The sequence below is a fragment of the Theropithecus gelada genome, chromosome 3, assembly GCF_003255815.1.
Source record: "Theropithecus gelada isolate Dixy chromosome 3, Tgel_1.0, whole genome shotgun sequence".
Classification (NCBI taxonomy): domain Eukaryota; kingdom Metazoa; phylum Chordata; class Mammalia; order Primates; family Cercopithecidae; genus Theropithecus; species Theropithecus gelada.
The window spans coordinates 176,131,921-176,152,778 of record NC_037670.1 but is presented as its reverse complement, the minus strand read 5'-3'; the positions used below and the strand labels follow the sequence as shown (position 1 = coordinate 176,152,778).

At 39.9% G+C, this 20,858-nt stretch overlaps 1 protein-coding gene across 4 annotated transcripts in view; it reads right to left on the bottom strand.

Moving 5' to 3' along the window:
- The window catches only part of GALNT11 (polypeptide N-acetylgalactosaminyltransferase 11), an 87,203-nt gene that overhangs the window by 13,813 nt on the left and 52,532 nt on the right, over positions 1-20,858 (bottom strand). For 2 of the 4 annotated variants that reach the window (XM_025380778.1, XM_025380780.1), the window contains exons 2-5: positions 13,095-13,427; positions 6,829-6,952; positions 4,489-4,655; positions 2,396-2,521 (exon numbers count right to left, since the gene is read on the bottom strand). In XM_025380778.1, coding sequence (XP_025236563.1) covers positions 2,396-2,521; positions 4,489-4,655; positions 6,829-6,952; positions 13,095-13,389 — 712 coding nt within the window. In that variant the 5' untranslated portion in view covers positions 13,390-13,427. Of the gene's footprint in view, positions 1-2,395; positions 2,522-4,488; positions 4,656-6,828; positions 6,953-13,094; positions 13,622-20,858 lie in introns of those variants that run through there. The other 2 variants (XM_025380779.1, XM_025380781.1) reach the window with 2 other exon arrangements.

Here is a 20,858-nt window from a genome sequence, read left to right as displayed (position 1 = left end):
AAATATTTCGAAATTTAGCACACACTTATAATACATCTCTCTGCCTCAGTAAACAGAGTACAGAGAACACAGCTGCCTTCTCACTGGTGACGAGGAAATGCACTGTAACCATGGCTGGCTGCTGCCACACAGCAGTTCTCCCGGAGAGGGAGGTGCAGCCGGGGGCGCTGTCGGGGACGCCTCTTGCTCATTTCTGTTTCTTCCATCTCCCACCTTTCCTTTCTACTGCCCCCCACCCTCTTGGCTTCAGTGGCTCTCATCTGCCAATGGGATACACCTTTCTTCTAGCTAACAAAATATAAATCATCAACATCTTATCCTGCACTTTAAGCTCCCTTTGATAAATGTGAGCAGAACTGAGGATTTTTTTTTTTAACATATAATTTCAAATTTAAGAGCTCCATGGTTGTTCTGAGCAGTTGAGAAACTTAGAATCTCATCATCAGGTCGCATTATTGTTTTTCTAAAAGTGCACTCGTGAAATGTATCAAGATTTTACATGAACTACTTAAAGCACCAGATGTTATTTATCCAACTTCAACTAGTGATAAAAGCAGTATCTCAGTTTTCAATGATGCCCGTGAATCAGTCCCACAGATCAGTGTCTGTAAACAGCCTGAAGCTGTGGGGATGTAGGCAGCAGGCAGCTCCCCCCATCACTGAATGCAGAAAGGCAGAACCTCCCATATGCACATCAGTGGGGGTGAGGTGGGATCAATTCAATCATGATTGCTTAGAGGAGAAAATGGATTCAGAGCTTTTCTTTTTCTAAAAGTGTTACTTTTTCCAATTAACACCAATTTAACTAAATGAAGACTATACCTGGTCACAGTGAACCTGAAACAATGACTTCCACGCAAACTAACTTGCTTCTGACAGATCCTAAACTATATCTGAATGAGGACCTGAAGAGATCATAAAGGGGAAAAAAACCTAAATAACTATTGCTATCTAAAAACAGTCAATTCACAGTAAACATGCATTCTAATGGAACCATGTTTTGAGTGGCTTAATACTGAAAATACCCCACAATTTTCACTCTATTGCTTTGCCTTGAATAACTCCACACAGTCAATTCAGTAAATCTTTACATGACTAGAAACCTAGAAAAAATAGTCTCACAAGCCTTGAATTCAGTCTGCATCCACTGCAGATGGGATGTAGAGGAGCTGCTTCTCTTTTTTGTTAATTGCTTCAGGTCACTGTGGGTTTAAGAGAAAGAAGAGAAGACAGATTCTAAAAGTGAAGTCCTAGTTCAGCCCAGCACAGCCAGTGGCTCCACAGGGGGAGCGGCGGTGAGCAGTGCCGACCACCACGAACCCAGTGGCAGGTTATCTAGAAGAGCGTGGAATACAGGAAGGACTGCAGTAGATGCTGTCACTGCTAGGGAATGTCCCCACCAAGTTCCGTCATTCTCAAATGACTTTCAAAATTTTTTTGCCATGTCCATGCACTACCTGCAATATCATACACCTAACATTTTTAAACAGATTCGTTTTAAATTTATTTTAAATTTTTTAAAAATTATAATCATAAATGAAACTCAGGGAGACCAATTACACATAGGTAACCATAAAACGAAATACAACAGAATCTATAATGTAATTGAAGACTAACCAGATATATTTTCTACAGAAGACTGAAATTGAGATGTTATTTCTTTCTAAAGGGGGAGATCAGTGTATGATGGAAAGGTTTTAAAGATATACCAGTAACAATGGAGACTTTCTCCTTGATGGAATCAGAAGAATTAAGAGGGAATTTTAAAGAAAATGCCTTTTATAGTTATGTAAGTCAATCTTACATCCATTTACCAATTAAAGTAATGATGTGTAGCTCCAGAGGGATGCACTCTGCACTAAGAATTAAAAGCATAGTTCAACAGTTTGGGTTCATACTTTTAAATTTTGTATTTAAAAACATAAAAGTTCAGTTACATTTTGGTCCGGGCTTTTCTGCTTATATAAGTGAACAAGATATAAAATCTATTTGAGGGGCAATAACTATCAAAAAAGCGTCGCTATGAAAACAGACACTGAGGATTTGAGAGTTCAGCCCCCTGCACTACGTCCACTACCTGCACTACGTCCACTACGTCCACTATGTGNTTCAGCCCCCTGCACTACGTCCACTACCTGCACTACGTCCACTACGTCCACTATGTGCACTACGTCCACTACCTGCACTACGTCCACTACGTCCACTACGTGCTTTGGGGTAGCAAGCAGGCCTGGAGTTATGAACAGGCCTTTCCCAAACAGAACAAGCCTCATCTCTCCTGCTGGCAATGTCCATTTGAAACACCACTTTTCATAGACTTTGCAGAATCAGGACAGGTGCTGAGGCTCGAGCCCTTGTCTTCCAACACCAGTAGAGCAAAGCTAACAAGTGATACCTGTTGCATGGGCCGCGCCAATCATTCTTCCTCGAATCAATCCCTCACGCTTTGTATTTCTTATGACTTTAATTTTTCCAGGGAGGTATTTTTGGACATATTCATCTAGTTCTCCTTTCAAATCATCTGAAAATAGAGTCCCACAATTATTCAAGCTGTATGAGACATATATAAAGACACTTTACAGCTATTCTAAAGTTGTATCTAGTACTTGCTAAAATTCACATCAATAAAACAAAATATAGAATATTATTTTAAATGAGTATTGTAGCTTATCCTGTAGGAAGAAAAAGGAAGGAAAGAAATGAAGGGTAAGAGCTGGAATATTAGCCAAGAGGAATACTTACTTTAGTTATAGACTTATTTGCATCTCCATAGCATCAAGCACAATACTTTGCATAAACAATGTTTGGAATGAGTATTTCGAGTGCATAAATGTTCAGCTGACTGTATATAAATCACAGTGATAACAAAGAAAATGAGATATAAATGCCTTTTATTACAAAGGAATTTATTAAGTCTTAGTCCACTTCAAAATATTAAGAAACTTCTACTGCCCCTACCAAGAATAACAAGAACAGCATTGAATATGTTGTTTTATTAATTCAGCATCTTTCTTCCAAGGTTGCTAAATATTTTTTAAGGAATTCTATGTCACTCACCTGTATATTTCATAATAACTTGAAAGATCATGTAAGATAATAAGCAGTAATTCTTTCCATAGTTAATATACAAACCACCCCAAATTATGAATTTTTCCTTTTAGATAAAATAGCCACAAAGTGAAAACCAAAATACAAGTTGACTTAAAAAAAAAAACCAACCACCATAAATTCTAGAAATCAGTATTAACCAATCTTCTACTTGGTCCAGACCCAGATTTATTTGTTAGGTTTTCTGTTTGTTTGTTTTTAGCCAAGGTTTGAGAATTTTGCTCCCATGAGTCTCTGTCCATTTCTTTACCGTCTATATTTAAGTATACTGATATACCAACTGATGTTGATACAAGTGGCACTTAAGAAATGCCTGAGTGTGTGAAAAAGTCACTGGCATACACCTGTACCACTGTGTTTCTGCAGGCTGCTGTCATGAAAAGAGCAGAAGGCTTGGAGCTATGCAGACTACAGGTCTCACTTCCACTCTACTACTTAACAGCTATGGGGTCCTGAGCAAATTACTTAATTTTTATATTTCTCCCTCTATAAAATGGGCTTCCGGCCTTTCTTGTAAGGTCACTGAGAGCTGAATGAGCAGTGTAATAAAAAGCCTTCTATCCTGTTTGGGTACACAAAGCCACTCTTAGCAAGAGTCTATGTCGAATTAAAGAAAGGCGTATAGAATATAGAGTATGTAGTGAATCATAAAATACTGGCATTCAGAGTTGGTTGAGGAGCTATCAGAATGCAATCAACTTTTATCTGGGGACAATCAGTGTAAGAGACTTAATAGAGAGGCATAAGCCAAGGCATCATGCCAACTGAAAAAAGTCCATCTCAAAAGGTCACATATTGTGTGATTCCATTTATATGACATTCTTGAAATAACAAAATCAGAGATGGAAACAAAATCATAGAGTCGTAGTTTCAGGGACTGGGGAAAAGTAGAGGAAAGCAGGAGGTGCGACTAGAAAGAGGCAACACGAGGGCCCTCCAGGTGAGGAAACAGTTCTGTATCACTGCAGTGAGGGTTGTGGGTCCACCTGTTGACAGAAAAACCCTGGACCTCACACACACTGTACCAATGTGGATTCCTGCTTCTGACAGGGGAATTTTATGATGGAGAAACTGGGTGAAGGGTACACAGACTGTCTTTGTAACTTCCTGTGAATCTACAGTTATTTCAAATAAAAAGAGGTGTGTTTTTTAAAGTAAGCCACGGGCAAAATTTCAAGGGCCAAATTTGGTTAGCATAGCTTATAAGCAGGTTACAAAGATAACGAATTTCTTCAAACTTATTTGTAGTCAGCCCAGCTATGACTGCATGCGTAGGATCCCTACCTACCACGTACTGGAAAGTTCAGCTGTGTTAATGTTTGTCAGTGCTGTAGTGACTGACAGCCTGCATCCAATGTTACCAGTTACAGCATTCCTTACCAAAGTCACTATCATCATCCACAAGGATGATCTCATGAAGCAGGTGTGCTGGCGTGCGGTCTATGACACTGTGCACTGTCCGAAGCAAGGCAGAAAACGCTTCATTATAGAAACAGATAACAACACTAGCAGCTGGCAGGTCAGGTGGGTAGAACTTTTCTTTACATCTGTAAAGATAAAGATGAAGAAATTCTGACATTTTAAAAGGTGCAAGTGGTTTAGATTATTATTCACCTACAGATTTACTGTCCCCTTGTACACCCTCTTCCCTTTTTTTTTTTTTGAGACAGAGTCTCCCTCTTGTTGCCCAGGCTGTAGTGCAATGGACGCTATCTCGGCTCATCGTGACCTCCACCTCCCAGGTTCAAGCAATTCTCCTGCCTCAGCCTCCCGAGTAGCTGGGATTACAGGCATGCCCCACCACGCCCGGCTAATTTTGTATTTTTAGTAGACAGAGTTTCTCCATGTTGGTCAAGCTGGTCTCAAACTCCCTACCTCAGCTGATCTGCCCGCCTCAGCCTCCCAAAGTGCTGGGATTACAGGAGTGAACCACCATGCCCAGCCTGTTCAGCCTCTTTCTAACATTATGGGAACAACAATTTTTTTTTAAAAGCATTTACAAAAACAGTACAGTTTCTTCTTCAAGAGTTTACATTTTGTTAATAATGTCTCCCTCCTATACCTGCTATCTTGTTTACTTCTGGATAAACTTTTTCTTTTTTTGCTCTGTCGCTAGGTTGGAGTGCTGTGGCGCAATCTCAACTCACTGCAACCTCCGACTCCCGGGTTCAGGCGATTCTCCTGCCTCAGCCTGCTGAGTAGCTGGGATTACAGGCATGCGCCACCATGCCCGGCTAATTTTTGTATTTTTCGTAGAGACAGAGTTTCACCATGTTGGCCAGGATGCTCTCGATCTCCTGACCTCGTGATCCACCTACCTCACCCTCCCAAAGTGCTGGGATGACAGGTGTGAGCCACCGCATCCGGCCGGATAAACATTTTTTAAATTTCAGTGGTTTTTTTCTTTTTTGGAAGACAGGTTACATAAAAATGTAAGTTCTTTTTACCAAAATCACGGCAAGTGTTTCGTGCAGCACTCATAAGCTGATGCCCAGCTTCTCCTCAATGAGGTTTCAAAAGGAAACAAATATAAAACTTTATATTTGAAATTTTATTTTTTTGCCCAATAATAAAAAAGATTTGAATAAATTATGATATAACAAGATAACAGAAGAGCTTCCATGTAACAAATCATTCTAAGCAACTATTTGGAAAAAAAGGGTAAGGAGCTTTAAGCAACATCAAAAAGCCATGAACTGGCCAGACGCAATGGCTCACGCCTGTAATCCTAGCACTTTGGGAGGCTGAGGTGGGCGGATCATGAGGTCAGGAGTTCGAGACGAGCCTGGCCAACATGGTGAAACCCTCTCTACTAAAACTACAAAAATTAATCAGGCGTGGTGGTGTGCGCCTGTAGTCCTAGCTACTCAGGAGGCTGAGGCAGGAGAATGACTTGAACCTGGGAGGTGGAGGTTGCAGTGAGCGAAGATCACACCACCACACTCCAGCCTAAGCAACAGAGTGAGACTCCATCTCAAAAAAAAAAAAAAAAAAAAAAGCCATGAACTTAGAGAACACAATCCAGAACCCCGAATTATTTCCCAGGACACACACAACCCTCCAGCATCTGAGCCCGCCTCCCTCCAGCCTTGTCACCTCTCTGCAGGGACCACTCCAGTACTATGCCCCCATTTCCCCAAACCCTATCACAGCCCTTACTCATGTGCTACCGCCAGGACTTGTTGACTTATTTGCTTCCCCTGCTAGACTCTGAGCCCGGAGAACTCAGAAACTACTACATTTGTTTGTTTCTTCCAGGGCTCAAGAAGGCATGTAGCAAATAGAAGGTGCTCAACAAATGTCTGTCTGTCGAATGACTGACCACATGCATGAAAAGCCTTTGATGGAACAAAAATGATGAAACAGAAAAGTGAAATGAGGAGTAAAATTCTTCACTGATTTTAATTCCTGTTTGCCACGAATCCAATCAATAAACATTTAGAACAAACTTATACTCAGGTTATTTAATTAGCACCCTACTCTCCTTCCCCAGGTGATCTGAAATGTTAAAAGAGACACAGCAAGCTCTAGGACTCTGCTGGTACATCTCAGACCATGTGGCTTCACATGTAACACAAGTGAAAATCTGTCTCAAGTTTCCTAGTATGCTGAATAAAGGGCTACAATGGGAAATAGGAACACCATCCTCATGACCTCTTACACTGACACTAAAAACATCGTGCTGTTAAAATGTATTTGCAAATCCGATAAGGCACATACGCTGCATTCCTTGTGTCTGGCACATCTCTGTGGTAGCCCAAGCGGTTACTGATAAGCATATTAAAAGCATGTTTCTGATAGCCCAAGTCTCTCAACTCCTGATCGCGTTCATTAAAAATCATACCTGCAAAAGAGTGAAGTGAGCGAATTAAATCTAGAAAGTATCACCAGTTACTGTTAATGATATTATGATCTTAAGAAAATGCTGACTTTATCCTATTATAATCTAATATCTCTTTTCTCAAACTTAGGTTGTCTCCAGGTTGAAGTCAAATTCTTGTCAGTCTAGGTCAAAGCAAGTGTGTCTTAACTATAAACACCATCTGCTCACAAGCCATATATTTTTTTTTTTTTTTTGAGACGGAGTCTCCCTCTGTTGTCAGGCTGGAGCGCAGTGGCACAATCTTGGCTCACTGCAACCTCCAACTCTCTGGTTCAAGCGATTCTCCTGCCTCAGCCTCCCAAGTAGCTGGGACTACAGGCACATGCCACCACGCCCTGCTAATTTTTGTATTTTTAGTAGAGACAGGGTTTCACCATGTTGGCCAGGAAGGTCTGGATCTCCTGACCTCGTGATCTGCCCGCCTCGGCCTCCCAAAGTGCTGGGATGATAGGCGTGAGACATCACGCCCGGCCACAAGCCATAATCTTAATAGTTTATTATATTCAAGAGAAAAATTTACCGGCAACTAGGAAAAATTTTTTTATAATTTTCCATTAAAGCAATAGATTTTAGAACCCCAATGGCCCTCAACAGGCCTCAGTTACATCCAAGTTTTTACAGGAGTCTCTCTGCAGAAAAAGGCAATTGATAAGCTTTTCTATAAAAAGAGTTTCCCAGGTCAGACACAATGGCTCATGCCTGTGATCCCAGCACTTTGGGAGGCCAAGGCAAGAGTTTTACTTGAGCCCAGCCTAGGCAACACAGCAAGACTCTACTACAAAAAAAAAATTAGCCAGGCATGGTGGCTCACACCTGTAGTCTCCATGACTTGGCTACTCAGGAGGCTGAGGCAGGAAGATTGCTTGAGCCCAGGACATCAAGGCTGCAGTGAGCCACAGTTGTGCCACTGCACTCCAGCCTGGGTGACAGAGTGAGATCCTGTCTTTTAAATAAAAAAAACAAAACAAAACAAAAAAACCTTCACAGTTTCTGGTTTAACTGTTAGGGAATTCCTCCACAGGCCTAATCAAAGTCACTGTGATATTAGGCAGGGTGTGGTTGCTTATGCCTGTAATCCCAGCACTATGGGAAGTCAAGGCGGGCAGATTGCTTGAGGTCAGGAGTTCAAGACCAGTCTGGCCAACATGGCGAAACCCCATCTCTACTAAAAATACAAAAAAGCAAAAACAAAAACAAAAACTAGCCAGGAGTAGTGGTGCATTCCCATAGTCCCAGCTACTCGGGAGGCTGAGGCAGGAGAATCTCTTAAATCCAGGAGGCAGAGGTTGCAGTGAGCCAAGATCGCACCACTGCACTCTAGCCTGGGTAACAGAGCAAGGCTTTGTCTCGAAATAAATAAATAAAAGCCCATTGTTTTAAAATAGTAGAACTCTGTTCCTTTAATACAGTGCATGTTTTATCCAGGTGTAAAGGGATGAGATATAGAATGCAGTGTTGCCGGCCAGGCATGGCGGCTCATGCCTGTAATCCCAGCACTTTGAGAGGCCGAGGTGGGTGGATTGTGGCAGGTCAGCAGTTCAACATCAGCCTGACCAACATGGTGAAACCCCTTCTCTACTAAATATACAAAAATTAGCCAGGCATGGTGGCACACGCTTGTAACCCAGCTACTTGGGAGGCTGAGGCAGGAGAATCGCTTGGACCTAGGAGACGGAGACCACAGGAAGCCAAGATCATGCCTCCAACTTGGGTGACAAAAGTAAAACTTTGTCTCAAAACAAAATAGAATGCAGTGTTTCCCCAATTTATTTGAACCCAACTAATGTCCCTAAATCCACTTTGAGAAACATTATATTTTAATATGCCTTCTCTCTGAAACTGTTTCAACTGTAGTTCATCCTTTTTAAACACAAAACAACAAACCTCCACTAGCATTTGATACAAGGAAACTTCAGAAGAGAAGACACTTTGGTGATGACCAAAATATGAATCATGTTCTATTATAGGTCTCTTGATGAAAAGATGCCATACGAAAAGATTGTTTTAGCTTACTTTTCTTACTCCCTTGCTCAAATAAAATCGTAGCCAAACCTCAATTAACATTCCAGAGGACCCTTTTTGATTAATTTTATAATTAATTTCAGATTAAATGAGAAAATGTTTTTAATTTTAAATTTATGGTTGATTTTCTTTTTTTTTTCTTTTTTTTTTGAGACAGGGTCTTGCTGTGTCCCCCAGGTAGGAGTGCAGTGGTGCAATCTGCCTCCAGCTCACTGCAGCCTCTGCCTCCTGGGCCCAAACAATCCTCATAAGTAGCTGGGACTACAGCCATGTGCCCCTACACTCAGCTAAATTTTAAACTTTCGGTAGATACCACCTAGGCTGGTCTTAAACTTCTGAGCTCAAGCAATCTACCAGCCTCAGCCTCCCAAAGTGCCGGGATAACAGGTGTGAGCCACCACGCCTGGCCAATAATCTTTCTCAAATGTACCTTTTCATAGGTTCCTTTCCCTGCTTGTCCAATAATTCCCTACTCAGAAATCTGCACACTTTTAACTACTGCTATATTATTTATACTAATTCCTTCTATATTAAATTTATTTTATGTAAGAAATTTTGGATTTTTCATTTAACTGTGATAATTATGCACATAACATAAAACGTACCATTAGAGACATTTAGTACATTCTCAATGCTGTACAACCAGCACGATTATCTAGCTGCAGAATACTTTCAGCAACAAAGAAGAAAACCCTATACGCATTAAAACAGTTATTCCCATTCTTCCTGTTCCCCAGTCTCTGGCAGCCACTAATTTGCCCTGTCTCCATGGACCTGCCTATTCTAGACATTTCACATAAAGGGAACCCTACAACATGTGACCTTTTGTGTCTGGCTTCTTTCACTAGCATAATATTTTCAAGGTTCATGCATGTTGTAGTATGTATCACAACGTCATTCCTTTCTCTGTCTGAATAATATTCCATGGTACGGATAGACCACACTTAGTTTATCCCTTCATCAGTTGATGGATATTTGGATAACATGTTGTCACCTTCTGTCTACTGAGAACAGTACTGCTATGAACATTGAGTACAAGTTTTTGAGCACCTGTTGGTAATTCTTTCAAGTACAAACCCTGGAGTGGTACTGCTGGGTCATATGAAAATTCTATGTTTAACATGTGGAGGAATTGCCAAACTGTCTATTGGCTATACTATTTTCCATTCCCACCAGCAACGTGTGAGGGCTCCAGTTTCTTCCCATCCTCACTGTTGCCTGTTACTCTCCTTTTTCAATTTATTATTATAGCCCTCCCAGTGGGTGTGAGATGGTTATCTCGTTGTTTTGATTTTCATTTCTGTAATCACTAATTATATTAAGCATCTTTTCATCTGCTGCTTGGCCATTTGTATACCTTCTTTGGAGAAATGTCTATCAGATCCTTTGCCCATTTTAAAATTGAGCCATTTGTCTTTTTATAATTGAGTTTTAAGAATTGTTTAGACCAGGCACAGTGGTTCATGCCTATAGTCTCAGCACCTTGGGAGGCCGAGGCCGGCGAATGGCTTGAGCCCAGGAGTTCGAGACCAGCTTGGGCAACATGGTGAAACCCTGTCTCTACAAAATATGCAAATATTAGCTGGGCACAGTGGAACACCCCTGTAGCCCCAGCTACTCGAGAGGCTGAGGCAGGAGGATCACTTGAGCCAAGGAGGTTGAGGCTGCATTGAGCTGTGACTGCGCCACTGCCCTCCAGCGCAGGTGACAGAGCGAGACCCTGCCTCAAAATGAAATAAAATTACAAACAAGCATTCTTTATATATTCTAGATAATGAACCCTTATTAGAAATATGATTTACAAATATTTTTTCCCATTCTGTGGGTTGTCTTTTTTCACTTTTTTCCCCCCCGCCGAGACAGAGTCTTGCTCTGTCGCCCAGGCTAGGGTACAATGGCACGATCTTGACTCACTGCAACCTCCACCTCCTGGGTTCAAGCGATTCTCCTGCCTCAGCCTTCCGAGTAGTTGGTATTACAGGCGCCTGCCACCACGCCCAGCTGATTCTGTATTTCACAGAGGTAGGGTTTCACCATGTTGGTCAGGCTGGTCGCAAACTCCTGACCTCAGGTGATCCACCCACCTCAGCCTCCCAAAGTGCTGGGATTACAGGCATGAGCCACTGCGCCCAGCCCTTTTTTCACATTCTTGATGTGTTATTTGATGTACAGAAGTTTTTTATCTTTGATGTAGTCCAATTTATTTTTAAAATTGGAAAGTCTGAGTCTTACAACTTTTGTTATTTTTCCAGACTGTTTTGGCTATTCAGAGCCTCTTGTAATTCCATATTAATTTCAGGATAACCTTTTCCCCTCTTTACAACAAAGACCACTGACATTTTAATAGGGATTGCACTGAATCTATATATTGCTTTGGGTGATATCTACAACTTAATAGTATTTAGCATTCCATTCTATGAACCTGGAATATCTTTCCACTTATGTAGGTTTTCTTTGATTTCTTTCAGCAATGTTTTACAGTTTTCAGCATACAAATCTTGCAGCTCCTTGGCTAAATTTATTCCTAAGCGTTTTATTACTGTTGATGCTATTGTAAATAAAATTGATCTCTTAACTGCATTTTCAGGCCACTCATTGCTACAGTATAGAAATGCAACTGGTTTTTGCCTGTTGATCTAGTACCTGCAACTGCCAAATTCATTTATTACCTCTAATAGGTTTTTTTTGTGGATTCTTTAGGATAGTCTATAAGGAATTTAGTTTTTCAGTTAGGCAGCTGGAGTTTGTTACTCAAATATCTACAATTCTCTCACTACTTCTTTCAAAAGCAAATACAGAGTCTATTCAAAATGGTAAACCCAGTATTACTTCTTGATAAAAACTTTACCAATGTAACTATAAATAAATAAAAGAGCTAGATATTTTCCCATTAATGCTTTAAAAATGTCCACTGGCTATTTGAAAAAGATTTATGAAAATTGTACTTTATGAAAATTGAAGTTGGCGAGATCACATCTCTATTTAAAAATATTTTAAATGAAAACTGAAGTAGATATTAGCTTGTTTCCTCACAAAATTTTACATACTTTTGACTTCCTTTATTAGAAAATCATTAAGTCCTAAGAACTGATCTTATTTCTTTGAAACTATGACAAAGTGAAAACTCTGTTTTAACATTTCTTTCACATTCTAAGGTTCTCTCAATCTCTCAAAAATGTATTTTATTTTACTCTTAAATTACCTATTATTTGATGTTTTTGTGACAAGATCCAAGTTCTTTAAGTTTTAATGATAACAAATATTGCTCATTTATCTCTTAAAATAAAATTTGTCAAAATCAACACTCTAAAATTGCAGTATTCAAAGGCATAGACAATAGAGTCTTGCATCCAAGTTGAAGAGAATATAATTTTTTCAGAGGAAAAAGAGCTTTCTATTTTATACTAAGCTTTAATAAACTATATTATATATACATATATTTTTTTCTAGCACCTTAGTAACTCTTGTTAAGTGAAAATCATATTAGATGTAAATAACCCCAGCTTATTTTTAAACTCAGTACTTTATGTTCTGTATTAATTAAATGTACCCTTAAAAATAAGTTAAACACAGTCAAGGAAACTTTCAACCATTTCTTTCCCTTATTAACACTCCTAGCAATTAAAACCTTCTTCCAGAGCCGGGCACAGTGGTGCCTGCCTGTAGTCCCAGCTACTCTCAAGGTTGAGGTGGGAGGACAGTTGAGCCCAAGAACTGGAGGACAGCCTGGGCAATATGGTGAGACCCCATCTCTTAAAAAAACAAACAAAAAACAAACCCCTTCTCCCATAGGTTCCATTTTCTTTCTAGCCTTTTAATTTTTCTTTTCTTTTTTTGTTTTTCTTCACTGGACCTTGTTTGTTTTCTCATAAAACACTGAAGTCAGAACTGGATAAATTAGAATATAAATCCCCACTGACACCCCTCGCAGAAACCACAGAACTTCAGCTAGTTCGCAAACAAAATAAATCAGTGTGGGAAAAAATGATGCAGCATTTCTAATCTCCTAATTAATCTAATTAATCAAACTTCCATTGATTAAATACATTGATATGGCTGCTGGTAAACATCATATACTTACCTAATTCAGAAGAGAATTTCAAGTGGCCTTCCTCTGGATCTTCAACATGACTGTCTATCACATCATCGATTTTGTTTGCTTTGAACTGTGGCTCGAGTAGTCGACTTGGGCCTCGAGTGAAACGAGGATAGAATTTTTTTGGAGATGGTCCGCGGGGCCCAGACCCCTTGACGGGCACATTCTTAAGTGGCTGAGTCACTTCACTGAAGTTAAAATAAACAAAAAGCAAAACTGTCCAGGTCGCAGATGTAAAAAGGCACCCATAACAGAAATACCGAACTGTGACACTTCCCATTATAGACCTAGCATAGCTGAAGGGCCATTTTCAATTTCCTAAAAAAGAAGAATAAATATGTTAGACACTTCAGCACACTTTTAAATCATCCACCAAATACAGAATCAATGTTTTCCAAACCAACAAGGAGGACCACTATGCATATAGTTAACGGAGATTGAAATACAAGAAGATATATGGATAGTACTGAGTTTTTAAAAAGGGTTCAACAATGAAAACCTCAGGCCCGTGGATTAATGCTCAGAGAACCAATGGCAGTGAAATAGCTGATTTATTCATTTGCCCATGTTAATGGATACTTCTTCACCTTTGTTCTGGACTGCTTTCAGTTGGGTAATTTTTCTCATCAGGTTATAACTTTTCACAAGGAAAATAACAAGTACCACATGTATCATAACAGGACAACTAAAGTCCCTTCCAACTATACAACTGCAAGATTCTTTTTTTAATCCAAGGATCTTAAAATCTATTATTATAAATAAGCAACTCTAAGCAACTCTGGCCAGGCACAGCGGCTCACGGTTGTAATCCCAGCACTTTGGGAGGCTGAGGTAGGCGGATCATTTGAGGTCAGACGTTCCAGACTAGCCTGGCCAACCTGTATCTACTAAAAATATAAAAATTAGCTGGGGGTGGTGGCAGGTGCCTGTAATCCCAGCTACTTGGGTGGCTGAGGCTGGAGAATCTCTTGAACCCGGGAGGCGGAGGTTGTGGTGAGCCAAGATTACACCACTGTACTCTGGCCTGGGCAATAGAGCAAGACTCTGTCTCAAAACAATAAAAATAAATATAAGCAACTTAAAAAAAAAGTTCTACTTTCCAATCAAAGTTATGCCTGCCCTAGTGTCCACTCTAGATCTAAGTTATTTTCAAATAAAGAGTTCAAGTAATTATGTTCCCTCACCTATAAAACAAGGCAAGAAGAACTAAATGTGGCACCGAACAGCAATTTTTCCTTAGTTTTTGTTTTTTTGTTTTTTTTTTTAAGATAGAGTCTCACTCTGTCACCCAGGCTGGAGTAAAGTGGCGGGATCTTGGTTCACTGCAACCTCTGCCTCCCGAGTTCAAGCAATTCTCCTGCCTCACCCTCCCAAGTAGCTGGGATTACAAGTGTGTGCCACCACGCCTGGCTAATTTTTGTATTTTTAGTAGAGATGGGGTTTCACCACGTAGGCCAGGCTGGTCTCAAACTCCTGACCTCAGGTGAGCTGCCCGCCTTGGCCTCCCAAAGTGCTGGGATTACAGGCGTGAGGCCACCGTGCCTGGCGATTTTTCCTAAACTTTCTGATATCTGATCTTCATGGAGGCTAATACAATTTCCTAAGGAATTCTTTCTAAGGAGCCCAATGCACATATAAAATCATCTCACTAAATAGACTTACGGCAGAGAAACCCTATAAGCAATGTAGATACCTAAGAAAACTGCACAGAGATACTGCTTTTAAGTTACTTATTTCTACAGCATAAAATAATCTTAAAAATGGTATTATCCCCAAAAGATCAGGACAAAGCAAATCGGCATCAGTAAAGCACCACTGGTAAAATCAGGTTCTCTTGTACAAGGTTATGCCATGAGCCTAGAAGACGGTAAACAGTTCTGTTTCTTAACTGTCTGCCAACCAAGAACTATTAAGTATTCCATTACAAGTCAATTAAAAAGTAAAAAAACAAAACAACAGTAACATACCAAAACAAAACAAAAACCCAACCAAACAAAAACTCCCACCAACAGTAATACTAGAGGCATGGCTGGAAATGACAATAGTACAAAGGAAAATCAGGCGCCAATGAAAGCACTGCTATGTTAGCTGCAGGCACTTTTAAAACTAAAGACATAAACAGAAAAACACAAAACACCTGAAGTAGAAGAAAACGTTCTCTAAGTAAGGAAGCCCATGAGAGCAAAGGAAAAGACAAAAAAAAAAAAAAATGCAACGTGCAACAAAAATATTGCAACAAAAATGTACAGAGCAGTAACATTTAGGTGAAACAGACATTATAACTCCCTAAAATGTTTGCTTAGGGTTAGACAAAGAGCAAGTAAACAAACAACAAAAAAGCACTGCTTCTTCCAAAGGCCATGAGATCCTAAAGTTAAAGACTGTAACCGGACAGGCTGCTCTGAATCCACGAGGAACTAGGCACCTAGGGAGCCAACCCCTTCTTCAACCACACAGCAAGATTCACACTTACAGGCTGTTTTCCTCAAACCACTCCCGGCCTTCCCACTTCCACCATGAGCTGCTTGGCCCTCACAAAAGGGAACCACCCAAAACAGACCCTGAAGGAAGCAAGGGCTGCTCCATTAGCAGCTATGAAAGATGGACACTGATGTGGTTTCTCACGTTTTCTTTAGCCTGATTCCCACTATCATGTTGGACCATGTCCAACCTGCCTCCAAATGTCTTGGTTAGTGTTCCTGCTGTCACCTTTACCTAAATTCCACATAAGGAACTTTGCCCTACCCTCAATTTCATCATCATCCAGGACTGATGTGATGACCTCTTCACTTCTAAGTTAAAACCTCCCTCTCCGGCTGGGTGTGGTGGCTCACACCTGTAATTCTAGGACTTTAGGAGGCCTAGGACCTGAGGTCAGGAGTTGGAGACCAGCCTGGCCAACATGGTGAAACCCCGTCTCTACTAAAAATACAAAAAATTAGCTGGGCATGGTGGCGGGCGCCTGTAATCCCAGCTGCTTGGGTGGCTGAGACAGGAGAAAATTGCTTGAACCAGGGAGGCAGAGGTTGCAGTGAGCCGAGATTGCACCACTGCATTCCAGCTTGGGTGACAGAGTGAGACTCCATATGAAAAAAAAAAATCTTCCTCTCCAACCACAACACTGACTCCTCAGCTGCATCTACCCCTATGTCTTCAGTCTCATGACAGGCAAAGTCCAGGCACTCAGCCCTCCCCACTTTCCTTACGATTTAATTCCATTTCTGTCTCCAGCTATACACCCCGTAATGGCTTTACTTCCTTCTCTATCCAGCTGGGAACACTGTGTTAAATAACATATTAGAAAGTGATAAGCTCTGAGGAGAGAAAATAAAGCAGGGAAGAGCAACAAGGAGGTGTGTGAAGCTTCAGGAAGATGGAGAGGGAAGGCCTCCCTGAAAACGTGATACTTGTGTCAAGACGTAAACTAGTGAGTACTGCAGCTATGTGGGGAAAAGCTATCTGGGGGAGGGTGGAGTAAGAGCAAAGGCTCTTGAGGTGTGCGACCAGTGGGGTCAAGGAGCCACATGCTGTGACCAAGACAAGTCCACCAAAAACCAATGGTAACAAAGTAACTAGAAAGGTTACAAAATGTGCAAATGAACACTACAGAGATTTCTACAGAACTAAGGAGTGAAAATACAACTTTTTAAAAACCCATAGGATATGGCTAAATTTATAGCTTTTGATGCCTATATTAGAAAATATGACCACAAACTATGAATTAAGAAAAATATAACTGAATAAACCCAAGGAACATAAAATAATAATAAAAACATTATCAGGAATTAATAGAAAATGAAGATAAGACAACAGAAGCCAAACGCTGGTTCTTTAAAAGATCAGTAAAATTAACAAAATAAAACTGCCTTTGCAAAATTATGACAGTAAAAGAAATCCGACATAGCTGACCTCATCTTGCTTCTGACCTCCAAACTGTCCCTGGTCACTGCTGGGTGTATGCCAAGCCAGCTTTAGGAGAAATGTGGTTTCCCGTTTAACTTAGGAGCAAGGATGATAACAGCCCCTCCCTGTAACTAGCCCCTTTCCTTGATCAGGGACTGAAAACCACCTTTGTAAGCAAGAATATGATAATGGGAACTGGAAGGGCCTAAACTCTACTGAAATGTAGGTGTAGTTTCTATAATCCCTTACTGCTCGGGAGTCATGTGGCCAGACGTTGCAAAATTCATGACTTCCTCCATCGTTCCTATAGATAACACCATTATTGTAGAACCTGTAGAAAGTAAAAAGTTCCTCTTCAAAGTTTCCCTTCTTGTTAAAGAGTAAATCGTGTTAGAAATAACAGTTTCTTTTAAAGACTAACTTCCTTTAAGCCTCTTTATGCTAATAACTCTTTGTTAAGCCCTATCCTGCGTAGCTGTTAAACATGCTCATAGGCACATAGTACATTCTATGTCCTTGTACCTTAACCAAAATATTTGTGCTGGACATGCTCACAGGCACGTTCCAGCTCGCAGCCTATGCCCCTTCCCTATTTGGCACAAGCAACTTCTTCTCTTCCTTTGTCTTTCCATTACTTTTACCTATTTGGAAAAGTTTTAAACTGTTAGCCAATCAGGTTTTAGTTTAGATTGTGCGGTCCGGCTCCAGCCAATGGAGATAGGACACAGTAGCAGGAACAGCATAAGGGATAAAAATTACTTCCTTCCTTTGTTCGAATGTGCTTTCCCCATTATTCCATCTGCGATGAGCACCCTTTCTGCAGAAAATAAAGACTGCCTTGCTGAGAGAATTAAATTTATATTCGAGTGCTATTTCTTTATGGCACCAGGGAACGAACATTTTACATATAGCAAACCTAAGATTGTTTTTTGAGATATCTTTCATACGGATCCTACCCAGGTTTGTGACTCATGACTCAACTTGTCCCAGAGGTGAACTCAGTGCACAAAGACTGTTTTCCACCCCCCTATGATTTCATCCCCAACCAATCAGCCACACCCATTCCCTAGCTCCCTGCCCACCAAACTGTCCATAAAAACCCTGAGCCTTCAGGAAAATGGATGTGAGTGATAAGCCCAGTTCTCCTGCCTGGGCCAGCTTCACGTGAAGGAAGTTCTTTCTTGCCTGCAATGCTATGGTCTCAGGGTATGATTTTCTCTGTGGAGTGGGCAGGAAGAACCCATCGGGCAGTTACACAAACACTGGCAAAACATATCAAGAAAAATGCACAAATAAGAAAATGAGAAAGAGGCATAAATACAGACACATTTAAAATAGGAGTACTGTTTACAAATTCAGGTAAAATGATCAAATTCCTAGAAAAACATAAATGCACAACACCAGCTCTGGAAAATCAGGAACCTGGATGCCCTATAGTCCCTGTGAATGTTAAACTATCGTAAAAACATTTCTAGGTGATTTAAAAAGTGAGTTCTACCAAGTATCTAAGGAACAGATGATTTTAGGTAGACAGAATGGCCTTCAGACGACAGAAAATGAGGAAAGATTCTCCATGTCCCTTTCTGAGGCTGTTACCACCCTGATATAAGGGCAGTTTAAGGAAAGAATATTAAAGACAATCTCAGAGAGATTACAGAAATCTTAAAAAAAAAAAAAAAAAAGCCCTGAAACCAACCATGTTTTTAAAAACTGAATATACCATGAATACGTTGTATTTACTTCAGGAACTCAAAGCTGGTCCAATATTTGAAAAACCGTAATCTACCACCTCCATAAATTAAAAGAAAAAAAATACATGGTTTGATCAATGGAGATAAAGAATTTATTACAATTCAACACTCAATTCTTAACAAACTAGGAAAAATAGGGAAATCCTTGCCTGACAAAGAGCATCTCTAAAAATCTTGTAACAAACATGATACTAAACAATGAAACAACAAAACCATTTTCTGTAAAAATAGAAGACAAAGGTTCCCATAATCACTTGTATCACACTACCATAAATATAATAATGGAGGGCGGTAGTTTCAAAATACAGAAATCCTTGGAGTATTTATTAAAACTACAGATTCCCAGGGCTCCACGCCAGCTACGCTAAATGTGAATTCCCAGAGGTTAGGTTAAGGAATCTTTAGCTTCAACAAGCCTCCTCCAAGTTAACTCTGATGCACAGCCAGATTTGGGAATCAATGGTATAATGAAAAGACACGACTGAATTCTAATCCCATTCTGCCATATATCAGTTATGCAACTTTGGAAAAATTAGCAGATTTTCTTAGCCTCATTTTCATCAACTGTATTCCAAGTTAACGACATTGTCCATCTTACTGGATAATCAGAATGAAATGAAATACTCAGAATTACACAAGGTAAAATATGTAAAGTGTCAGATACAATGACTGACACACAAAACACCACCCTTTGCACTGAACCAAGACAATCTCCACAAGGGCTGTGACTTGCTTTTGCTGTTTGTTTTCTTGTTTAATGTTTTCCTTTCACTTAGCACAATGAATAGCCCACAGAAAATGCTGAAAAGTATCTACAGGATGAATACAGTAGAAACTGAACAAATATTAATTTTTTGTCATTCGATCTAGACTTAACATATAATATCAATGGTAGACATGACCACCCATCTGTTCCCTACAAAGACCTACAAGTCCCTACATAATCTGGCATTATCTCTCTGAGCACTTCTCCCACTACCTTCTCTTTGCATTCATTTTGTCCTAGACACAGGTCTCCTTGTGGGTCAAACATTTCAATTATACTCCATTACGGACTACGCACTGGCTCTTCACTCAGTCTAGAACACTCTTCCTCCCAGGTAATTTCATGACGGCTCTTTCACTGCCATTGAATCTTTGCTCAAGTATCATCTTCTCAATAAGGCCCTACCAAGATTACCCTATTTAAAACTTCAACCCAGTCATTAAACATTAAACTAGTCTTCCTTATTCCATGGAATTTATCACCTTCTTACATATACATAATTACTTATTCACTGAGTTTTTAATTTATTGTTTATCTCTCCCATACCAGAAAGTAAGCTCCAATAGGGCAAGAGCTTTTGTCTATCCCTGGAGGTTATAATAATGCATAGAATATAGCAACAATTTAATAAATATTTGTTAATGAAAAAATATTTGTTAATAAATGAAAAAATTACTGTAATATGGTCATGCTTGCAAATTTCTAAACAAATCTGTTACTATCTTGTTTGGGCTAAGCCATACCTTAATACCATGCATAGAGGTCATGACCATCTTATTCAACAATTGTATAAACACTAGCTCAGAACAACAGTCATATTTATTTTTGGAAAAGGTACAAGAAACAACTCAGGAATTTATTGTCCAATTTCAAAACTTAAATAATGGTCTTTGTGATAAAAACAGGCAGACTAATGTTACAGAATTCACTGACAACAACAAACAAAAAAAACCCCGGGAAACTACTTTCCTTAGGTTCCCTCTTGGCTACCTGTCAGCACCTAAGGGCAAAATGAAAAAACTTTCTGCTCAAAGACCTCACCAACAGGATTTGGGCAGCTCTGTCCAGATTCTTCATGGAATAACCACCCTGGCTCATCCTATCTGCAACAGCTCAACATCATGATTCCTTGGTTTCCTGAGCTGTAAAATATATTAACTCTCAACAACTCTATCAGGTAGATGTTACTCTTTTTCCCAAACCATATTATAATTCTTTAGAGAGTATTTTTTACAAAGTAAATCGTAATATTAAATTTAAAAACATATATATTTATAAAATCCCATCATTTCTTTTATACAATTAAGCATAATGGTGTTCAGAAGCAAC